Source organism: Battus philenor, unplaced genomic scaffold (genome assembly GCF_028537555.1).
Source record: "Battus philenor isolate CCGP_79_NKW_IND1 unplaced genomic scaffold, ilBatPhil1.0.hap1 SCAF_29, whole genome shotgun sequence".
NCBI lineage: Eukaryota > Metazoa > Arthropoda > Insecta > Lepidoptera > Papilionidae > Battus > Battus philenor.
This window is the reverse complement of record NW_027181692.1, coordinates 2015061-2026349: the sequence shown is the minus strand read 5'-3', so window position 1 is coordinate 2026349 and position 11289 is coordinate 2015061. Positions and strand designations below refer to the sequence as shown.

General features: G+C 36.6%; 1 protein-coding gene across 1 annotated transcript in view; it reads right to left on the bottom strand.

The window, feature by feature from the left end:
- The window catches only part of Slik (Sterile20-like kinase), a 72124-nt gene that overhangs the window by 3843 nt on the left and 56992 nt on the right, over positions 1 to 11289 (bottom strand). The window contains exons 23-27 of the mRNA XM_068770023.1: positions 10470 to 10652; positions 9151 to 9305; positions 8792 to 8957; positions 7939 to 8034; positions 7220 to 7363 (exon numbers count right to left, since the gene is read on the bottom strand). Coding sequence (XP_068626124.1) covers positions 7220 to 7363; positions 7939 to 8034; positions 8792 to 8957; positions 9151 to 9305; positions 10470 to 10652 — 744 coding nt within the window. The remainder of the gene's footprint in view (positions 1 to 7219; positions 7364 to 7938; positions 8035 to 8791; positions 8958 to 9150; positions 9306 to 10469; positions 10653 to 11289) is intronic.

Below are 11289 nucleotides of genomic sequence, written 5' to 3'. Positions count from 1 at the left end.
TTCCCAAAATATCTAAGATTATAATATATTAATAATAAAAACTATAATGTCATTGCATACTGTCCGTGCAAACTCCGAAGCTTCATGCGCATGTCATGCACAGCTGCATCTCATAGTACCATAGTGGTTTAATCCAGGGGTGTGCAACCTTTTCACTCACCAGTCCAATTTAAATTTTCAAATTATGTGACGTTAGAATAAAAAAATGTAAACGTTAAAAGAAGATTAATGATTTTTTATATAAATTTTAATGTATAATAATTACAAGAAAAACTAATTTACTTGAAATCTTTAATGAAAAATTTGGCACTGTTTTTTTGGAAATTGAAGAGATCATGACTCAGTATTGATTGGTGGTCATTTTGTATTGTTTCGGTTTAGCATATACTACAATTTTAATATAACTAATTTTATAACAATATATTGATGGCAGAAAGTTGATAAAATTAAAATAATTACACACATGCTTTGTGGCCACATAAATGTCTAACGGGCCGCATGTTGAACACCCCTGGTTTAATTTATTAGTATAATCTTATGTAGATATTTTTTACATGTATACAGTTCCAATTTCCAATCCGTTTCGAGTTTCCAGAAGAACTGCTCGTCATGAGTATTTTGCTTATTGCTTATGCAACCGGATGTTGGTGTCGAAAGGTTCTGGGCTTATTGGTAGGGCCTTTAATTGGTTGAACTACGACAAAGTAACCCTTTTCTTGATAATGTATCTGTAGAGATACATCAGAATGAAAAAAAAAATAGTGGCATCAATTTTGAACGCAAAGTAATCATTTGTAAGTGAATGTTTAGGTAATTTCTTAATTTCCGAACGCTTGTTCAGTTTTTTCTGTCGGCATCCTTGGGTCTTAAAAGTCAAGTGGTATGAATATTAATGTAATATTAAAAAAAAATCTGTCAAGTTAAGGGTTAAGATCAGAGCGATCTATGGAGGGATATACCATAATCGCCACACTTGGCAGGCGGTTTGGCGATCGTAGTGTGGTATTATGGTACGCAGAGGACGCTACTGACCATCCTCTGGAAACTTATTTTTTAATTTGCAATCACAAAGTGCGAATCTGCATGCAAATTTAAAAACCTATCGCAAGCCTGTCTTCTACCGCTTGGCTAACACTTCTCCTTGTTGAGATGATTAGATGCTTCATTAAAATCCTTGATAATTATATTAACATTTTATTTACATAATCATTTCACATTGAAATGCACAATGTTTCATTGCATCGTATCAATTTTACTGCGGAGTAAATGGGTTTAGACGATAGTTTTGTTTGTGATGATTTTCTTACCAGGCCTGTTGTGCCTGGCAACGTTTGTTAGTATAAGTATCTAAACATAACAAATGTAATATCAGTTTATCATCTAATCATATACAAACCATATTCAATGACAGCCAATCGGATATATATATATATATATATATATATATTGTCTGTCTGTCTTTACTACTTTAAGGGCTATGGGATATGTACGTGTATTTATATTCCTTCTAACAACGCCATCTATTATCATCAATCTACACTGTATTGTTTATTATGTATATATATAAAGATATATATATATATATATATATATTTTTTTTTTCGCCCATTATCTTTCCATCCCATTTACACCGCAGCGTAAACAACAATAAAAGTGCACGTGCATGCGATGCATATGCAGACACATCAACTGATAAGCATATGAACACAATTTCGTTGTATCGCAAGCCATTCCATATAAACTATTCACGTCATGGACTATGCAATAATCATCATTTCAACTTTTGTTTTTAATAATTAATAACAATAACAATCAGTGAAAAATACACAATTACTGTTCAAAAATCATGTATCATCCACAAACGATAAACATTACTGCAAAGTCCCTGACGGTATTTAATTAAATTCTATAATTATAAAAGGCACATCGCTAAAATTTAAATTTAGAATTATAATATAAGTCATAAGCACTATAGGTTAGTGTAAAATTGATAAATCTATTTCTAACGTATTTTAAATGACAAAACATTTAATATATCGATATATCTAATTAAAATAAATTTCTAAATTTTTAACAGTTTTTTGGCAAATCTAGGCATCGTAACATTCGTATAGCGAAATAAAATTTACTATAACACAAGTAAATTATCAACGATACTTTGAAATTTGTTATATTAGATATACTATATATCTATATGTCTTTGGTCAATTTAAATATAATTTTAAAAGATTGACTACAGTATACAATACAATACAAGGCGATAGATATTGCACATCGGCCTTTGGAAAGAGACAATCCGCTAATTACGGCTTTGTAGAGCGTTATCTCTGTCGCACGACTGACAAAACGTCACATAGGTAGTGTGGGACAGAGATAGTGCTCTACGAAGCCGAAATAAGCCGATTGTATCTTTCCGAAGGTCGATGCGCAATATTTATTGCCAGGTACTGTATTTTCATGAAACTACAAACTGATCTGTACTGGAAAGAGTAAATTTCAAAATCAAAATATCTTCATTTGTGGTTATTTCACCTAGATAGAATCAGGGTTTAAAAATGTACCAAACATATCAAATTACACCGTGTTATTACATACACTTATCCCCCTTATAACACGTTTTCATATAACGCGATGTAAAATTTGTTACATATGAGGCAGTACACATTATGTATCTTTGCCAATTTAAATAGAATTGTGTAAGATGGACTGCAGCATCAATATTCCTTATTATTTTGAAGTATCAAGACTTGTACACAGAAATACAGATCTGTACTGGATAAGGTGAAATTTAAAAAAAATTATTAGGGTTCAGAAATCATCCCCTAGATAGAAGTATGTTTCAAAAATGATCTACCAATATACAGGACTACACTGTTGTTTTTAATTCATTTCATTAATATATATTACACATATGTCCCTTATATAAATAATATACAATACATAATAGTTCCTCCGTTCTCACATTATGTTTCAGTTAATAACGATTTCAAACAATACCCATAGTTTAATTTAAATAAAATTAATATTTTGCTAATCTTTACCCTATGCTCCTTTTTAAAATTTAAACTTAAATCATTATCGCGTTATACGAAATAAAAGATAATTTTATCGTGTTATAGTGGGAATAACTGTATTTTAATAATACCCGCAGAATATAAAAGTCGATTACTACATTTCCATAGATTGTATAAAATTTATAATTTGCTTTAACGATATATATAAAATATGAAAATTCAACAAAACCGAATATAAAGTAACAATTAAATATATTTAGTGAAGATTTATGAAAAAATATCTTCCCACGAATAGAATGGAAGACGGGATAAAGCTTGATGTGTTTGGTTTCAAATTGTTGGCAAGGAAGATAGATAAAAAGTCAGACCACTTCGTATATAACCTGGAAATTACAGGTTCTACTAAGCCAAAAGCACATGACACTGCGTTTACAGCTGAAAAGTTTCATCTCCACTTTAAGATGATTACACTAGACTAATGCCCTTGAAACTACAGTGGTATGTGAAAGCCTTTTCATAGTTTTAAAAGAAAATCTTTAATGTATAATATAGGGTTTTAGTCAGTGATAAAACATATCCCTTTTGTTATTCGCAGCGAAATATCTCATATAGGATTTCACCAAAAGACATAATCAAAAGTTTCAAACTTGACAGCTTATGTTCGTAATGGTTGTTAAGAGGAAAACAGAAGGTACACTCGTTGACAAAGATGGAGGGGGCCTTTAACCTTGGACGGATGTATATATATATATATATATATACACACATATGTATGTTACATAAGGGGGGGGGGGGGGGGGTATAAGAATTTTAAAAAGCTTCGGTGGGGGATAGCAACACTGTAAAGATATGAGAAACACTGGTCTATAACACATGACGATATTTAGTGGAAAGGTTTTTTTTTTCTAAAATTCAATATACAGAGTAGTACCTACTACAAAATTTATAATTGAAATAAATTGAAACCAACCATAATCACACATAATTATGATATGATTGAATAGTTAACATAACAGATAACATTAATTTGAAAACAACTTTAAAATTATCAAAGTTACACAGTTAAGAATGCTAACTAAACATTATTTAACTTCAAGCTACTTTCAAATCAATTATCTTGTAAATAAAATTAAAAACCACAAAACGTGGGTATGTACAAATTTAAAGTGAGGGTACTTTCCTTTTTATATTTCTACCCTCGAGTTTTATTTCATTAAATCGAGAATTTAAATGATATACACTAGTTAAAAGCAAGATTTGTGACTAAATAAATTAACTGTAGTCCAGTAACACACATAGTTATATCTAAATTGAGTTAATAATAAAAGTAATATTTTATCTGTTATTTTATTGTTAGATTATACCTGGTCATAAACAGATAAAAACTTTAAAAATCTTTAAAGTTTAATCAACCTTTGAATGATTCGCTGAAGCCTTATCCATAGTTACTAAGGGTAAACGTGCTAGGTAACTATGGATAACTATCTTTATTATTAAAATAGCCTAATTGAACATCTTACTTTTGCACATCACCAATTATATTAAGCTATTGAAAAATATATGAATGAAATGATTACAATTGGAAGCAATTTTAGTATTACTTTGGCGTACAGTTAAAAAAAAGCTTCTTAAACATTTAAATATCAAATATACAGTTCAATAACAATTTATACTTAAAATTTGTTATAATTAAATAATATTTTAGGCCAATTGCATTTGACACATTTAACGGAAAAGTCAAATCACTGATACATTCACGGAATACAGTTGTCAATTTGACTATAGTGACGTCACACAAAACAGCCATACACGCGACTATTTATAACCGCAATAAGGAATGTATAGTATTTATGAACACTAGTGGTCAATCTAGCGCGGGGTGGAATCTAGCGTGAGGGGGAAGGCTTATTTCAAGCAATTGAGTCTGGGGGGCCGTTTTTATCTGTGCCAATGGCAGTTTTAATGTTCATGGTGGACAGCTGACTAACTGGAACATCTCCTTGGTTGGAATAACTGTTTGACCCACGGACTGGTCCCCACCTGCTGAAGTGTCCTGATCTTTCGTCCAATCTATCTTCATCCACAGTATCGACAGTGGAGGTGCTTTTAAAGCTGTCATACTTGCTGCTGATGGATGGCATGTCAATGACCACTGCCTCCATGGCGATATCCTGTTTCAGGTTCTGATGGGAAATGCTGCGTTTCAGTTCCTCGCTCTTCTCCATCAGCAGTTGTTCGCTCATGCTCTGCCGGTTCAGTTTCTTGTTGACACGTGCTGGGCTTCGAGCTGCGATTGGCATTTTGTCGACAGGTTTCGATCGTTCTAGACTCCTCCTCGGTTCCTCTTCTATCTTTTTCTCTGTCATATCAGCGTACGCCATGATCGGATCTCGCCGGACATCATCGGAACCACGGAAAACGGAGAACCCGGATATTTTCTCAGACACCAACTTCAGATTTGAAGTGGATCCGTATCTTTGGCCTTTTGTGAGTTTGCCTCGTTTTGTGGTGCTATTGGCGCTGGTGGCTGCCGACTTTGAGGTTCTATAGTTAAGGGGGCTTATGCTTCGTCTCCTGTCCATGTTGGGTGTGTTGGAGGTGGACAGGGCGATGTTGAGACTTGTCCTGGACCTGGATAGGGATCCAATAAAGGAAGTCCTCTGTTGGTATGCGGTCAGAACGTGTTGTAGAACGTTTCTCGGCCAAGGTGCGTCGAGGTATAAGGATCTGTCGGGTATTGGCTTGCCGTACTTTCTCTCGTGGTCGTCTAGTTGCTTCTCGAAGGTTCTAACGAGGCTCTGTTCGACAAATTGGGGCGGTTTAGCTTTCGCTCTCTGACGGGGGGGACGGCACAAACACTTAATCCATTCGCACCACCTAACCTGTACTTTTCGTGGCTGTTTGAAATGCGCTGAAATACATCGGACCCTAACTGTACTGCCTTACTAATCTATATCCGATAGAATTACATGAAACTGCCATGGTTTGCCATAAATTTCGTTATAACCAATCTACAAAGAAGGCATGCCAAAATAAATGTTAAAAGTTAATTTCATAGCATTTCAAAAGCCATTTAATGGTGATCCGGAGTCCCTTCACCGTTTAATATAAGCTGTTCTTAACACATGCCATCCATGCAAACCCAAAATATCAAACCACTATCAATCAAGTTTTTTGGGAAAAAATATTAAATATGTTTAAAAAAAAAACTTGTAAAAAAAAAACAAAAATTCATTTAAAAATGAATACTCGATTGATAATGATTAAATAATTCATGCATGATACATGCACATGCATGCAATCACGTGCATACATCGCGCTATCAAATATATATGGGAGTCGACAGTGTTTATATTTCAATAAACTAAACCTAATGTGAAAGAGTTGCCTTGTCAATTTGTTTGAATTTATTTAAACTATAAAAATTTTATCTGGGACTGGCTTTAGTCCAGCAGTGGACATCTGATGGCTGAGTTGTTGATGACAAAGGGTTAATGGAATGTTAATACGTGTCAAACTCTTGGACACTGAGACATGGTTGCTTATGCATCTTATATGGTGGTTCAAGGTCAAAGATCGATGGATGGGGGAGGGGGAGGGATTTTCCAGGAACTTCGTTGCGAAATCGAGTCAGAAAGAAAGAACAATTGGTTCGGAACCAAAGGTTTTTAAGTTTTAACCATGAGACGGTTCACGCATCGTGGAAAGCCTCTTACTTACTACGTGGACACAAAATAAAACCATGTAACTGAAAGTGTGGCGAGGGATGGGAGGCAATGCGTGAATGTTATGTGAATGCTGTATGTTGAACGTATTGTGAAGGATGAAAGAAAGATGGTAAAAGTAGGAAGGTATATATACCTGTCCCAGACGCATGATGGAAAAGAGTATTTTTTAAAAGAGAGAAAAAAAGTTGGATACCAGTGCCTTGCAGCTTATGTCTACTCTTCGAGATGAACCATACAGTAACATTATAAATAAAATTGTACAATTTCATAGCATCAGGAAAATTTTCGCTAAGCCATGTTTACCAAGAAAGCCATCGAACTTCGCTATCCTAAGAGACGTTTAGGCTTATAGAAAAAAAAATGAAATATAAACATGTCTTTTCCCATACATACAAGCATGCATATTTACAACATATTTATGGTATTTATACAGATGTATGTAGTTTTGTATTATCTCTCGCGCGAGGGTTTACTCACCAGCTTGCGGTCGCCGAGCGTGGCGCGCCATTCCTTCAGCTCGAGCGCGTATCTCTCCTCGACCGCCTTCATCTTGTTGCTCTCGTGGTTCATCAGCGCCTTCCGCTTCTCGTTCTGGTACTGCTCCAGCTCACGGAGGAGCGCCTGTGAGAATCACAACATTATTATGAAGAATGCCATTACAGTGGAACTTATTTGTGTGTATTGTATAGCATGATCCTGATCTGAATGGACCGGGACAAGAGGCTGCTGTCTCCTGGTGGCAGTCCATCCACTTTCTCGGTGATATAAAGTTTTTTCCAAGTCTTCAGTGTCTTTCTTGGCTGTGTGGCCGAAAAATTAACAAATCCATATTTCAAATTGAATTCTTCCTATGACATACAAAAGCGGTCATAATTTTTTCTTTTTGTATTAATTAATAAGCATAAGATTTGTGTAACGCATGTCAGGATAGAGATTTTTTTCATTGAAGCCAATACCTTTTCACATAGAGCTATGTTAATTGCATGGTCAAGGTAAAGCCCAAGATATCAGACTCTCCATATGAAGTAGTAAATTTTCTTTGAGAACAACTACGTCACATACTCTTCTTTTGACAGTAAGCTAGTCAACTCATGCTTCTTCCTCAGCTCCCACTTCTCTGCTCGTTCTTATGGCGGAGTATAGCGGTTTCGGTAGCACTATAGCAGAAGATAGAATTAATAAATTGATATTTGTACCTCTCCAGCGGCCTTGAGCTCCTCCTTCGCCTTGGCGTGCTTGGTTGCAAGTCGCTGTTGTTCCGCTCTATATCTTCGCTTCTCGTTCTCCTGGAACTGATAGCAGGGGAAATATTACACATGAATATAATAAAACGCATATGATAAGTGGCATGTGGATATCTGTATAAGAATAAGTCACCGACGTAGCAAGAAAAGATGCTGATATGAACCAATAGTAGGCGGGGTGATTGCCCATTCTATAATTGATCGGTGGCCGCAAAGTTCTCAAGCGAAGAGGGTAAGCCTTTCCACTATGTGGATGGATGATATAATAAAGGCATCGGATGCAGGCTACGGAAGACCAGTTATCGTAGCGTTCTTGGGGAGACTAAAGCCATGCCAGTGGGTATCTATCAGTTCATATGATGATAAAGGCTGCATCATTTTCTTAAAGACCTGAGTACAGGGTTAGTATCGGAGTGTCCATTTATAAGTCGGTTTCTTTAAATTACTCCATTCTCCTAAAGCTCATTATCAAACAACTCCTCACTTTGATTTCTGTACAAGATTCATTCATGAATGAAGAGATACATAGATGAACAATAATTGACCTAGCTCAACGGAGTGGCAATTTTAAGTGGCAGTGGGCAGACCACATAGCGCATAGAACAGATGCCTGTTGGGATCTTAAGGTTTTGGAGTAGACCGTGAATTGACAAGCATAGCATAGGACATCCACCTTATTACTGTGTTCAGAAGAGACTAGAATAAAGGCCTGTTCTAACTGATTGTATTGGGGGCATATATCCAGCAGTAAACATCCTACAGCTGATATGATGATGTTCAGCTCCATGATGAAGTTCGTCGTTACCTTCTTGAGTCGCTCGCGGTCGTCCTCGTGGGCAGGCCCAGCGATTCGCAAGCTCTCACGGAACATCATCTCGCGCGCCTTCTGTTCCGCGCGGATTCGTTTCGGCAGAGACCGTTTCTCCAGCGCCTGACACTTGGCAAGCTCCTCTTCCTTGCGACTGTTTTTCCTGCAATAAACTCGTCAAGTAAGCCCCCACATACTAATTACAATCACTTGGTTGAACTTACAAATCGTCACATTGGAAGAGAAGAACAAACAATAAAGAGAATATATGTATTTTCTACTTTGTTTACATATAATTTGTTTAAGAGTTGATTGAAATACTGACTTTAACTTTATTTCTCTCACTAAAGATTTACCTTTTAATCTGCTCCAACTCCTTGTCGTGCCGCACCAGCATCTGGTGCCGCCGCAGGAGGAACTCATCCTTGAGCTGCCGCTTGGCGAGCTGGTGCCTCTCGTGGATCTGCTTCTCCTCCAGCTCCCACAGCGCCGCCTCGCGGGTTCGCATTATCTGTGGACGAAGATTACAAATTTTCATCACCAATTCAAGTACCCGCCTAAAACTGTTAATTACATATCGTTCATTATGTGAAGTATTTACTTGTTTTGGTCGATAGGGATGTTTGAGGGGGTGATTGGAGGTGTTGGTGAGGGTGGATTTTTATACATTTTTCTAGGCTTTGTGGCACTAGTAACAGCGAACGGTATTACAATATACTCCTGTGTGATGTCTTTAAATTATCTTTTCATAAATTCAAAGAGTTTGTTAAACAAATATAAAAAAAAAATACTTTTAAAGTGTAAATGATTTTTAAATTAATATTAAAATAAATAAATTGGTATATGACTGTGTAAAGAATATTGTGACAGTGACTGCAAAAAAATCCCCGCCGATTTTTTTTTTCGTAGGGTTTTACCACTTCCACTCTTGCTCTTTCATTCATTTACATTTTCATTTACATTTGTAATGTGAGTAATATTACAAGCGGATATTACTTGTAACGTAATTAAGACATTGTTTGTTTTTATTTGGGTGTTTAATCAACTCAACATAGTTTTATATTTATAAATTTGAAAATTTAACTAGAAGTAATTGCTTCATCCTTTTTATATGGTAAGCTCTAGAGTATTGCAATAAATGTTTTTTTTTTTATATCACACCAAACGGATCCTGATACGACGCATCGCGTTCACTTAGTGTAATTATAATAAATGACAATTGCAGAGACAGTTTAAAATTTCTTAGTTGACGACTAAAGTCGCCTGGCTGCGCCCGTTAATATTACGGCTGTCGTTTAAAGTCGACTCTTAGCTGTGGATACGGTTTTGCGGCCGGAAGTGGTGGTGAATGAGAATGTTGGTGGATGAGGATGTTGGTGCAGGTGGTGAAGGATGAGGATGTTTGTAGAAGACGTGGTGGTGGATGAAGATGTTGGTGTAGGTGGTGTGAATGAGGATGTTTATGGAGGCGGTGGTTGATGAGGATGTTAATGGATGAGGTAGTTATGGATGTTGATATTGCTGGAGGTGGTGTGAATAAGTATATTTTAGGAGGTGGTGGTGGATGAGGATGTTAGTGGAGGTGTAGGGGTCGAAAGTAGGAGTACGAGGCTGTTGGAGGGAATGGACGACAACACAAGTTTGAGGGGTGTGGGTGTAAATTTGCGGTGCTGACCTGCTGCCGCTGCTGCAGGTACTGTCTGTCTGCCAGCGCCTGCCGCTCGCGGTGATGCTCGTGCACGCGTCGCAGCACTGTGTCCGCAGAATCTGCGAGCGTGGCCACGAACGCGCGCTCGCGCTCCGCGTGCTCGGCGTCGAGTCGCGCGCGTCTTGCTCGGTACGCCTCCTTCCGCCGCTCCTGCGACACCGACTTACATACAACTCTCCTTGTAGCTGATTTATTCATGTTCAAGTTACACATACACAATAACATAAAGATGACTAAATGTGGTAAAATAAATAACTACATGTTACAGAAGTAACTTAAATTATAATATACTATATGTTGGGTATGTTGCGACAGAGAAGTTTTCAAAAAGAGTCCACAATAGTATTGCTGTCTCAATTCAAGGGTCTTTTTCTTCATTTCATTCAGTCGGATTCATTCATAATTTTGACTCGAATAGGATCGTATTAAATGGCCTGCAATTCAATGTCTTCGAACTAGATAGGAAAGAAGATATAGCCATACGAATGTAACCAATATAGTCTAGCAGACTGGCAAATTAAATTTGCAATGATCATCATAGTGATCTTTGAGGGAGGCCAAAGCAGTGGGCTTATATCGGCTCATATGATAATGATAAAGATACATGATTTATTCAAAGACCTGAAGGAGTAAAGGGTTGGTACTGGAATATTCATTTATAGGTTGGTTTTTTTAAAATACTCCTTTCTCTCGAAGCTCAATTATAAATACTATGATTTCTCCTATGAGATCCATTCAAGAATGTAGAGACACAGACATAAATAGCCAACATAGCTGATAGGCTGGT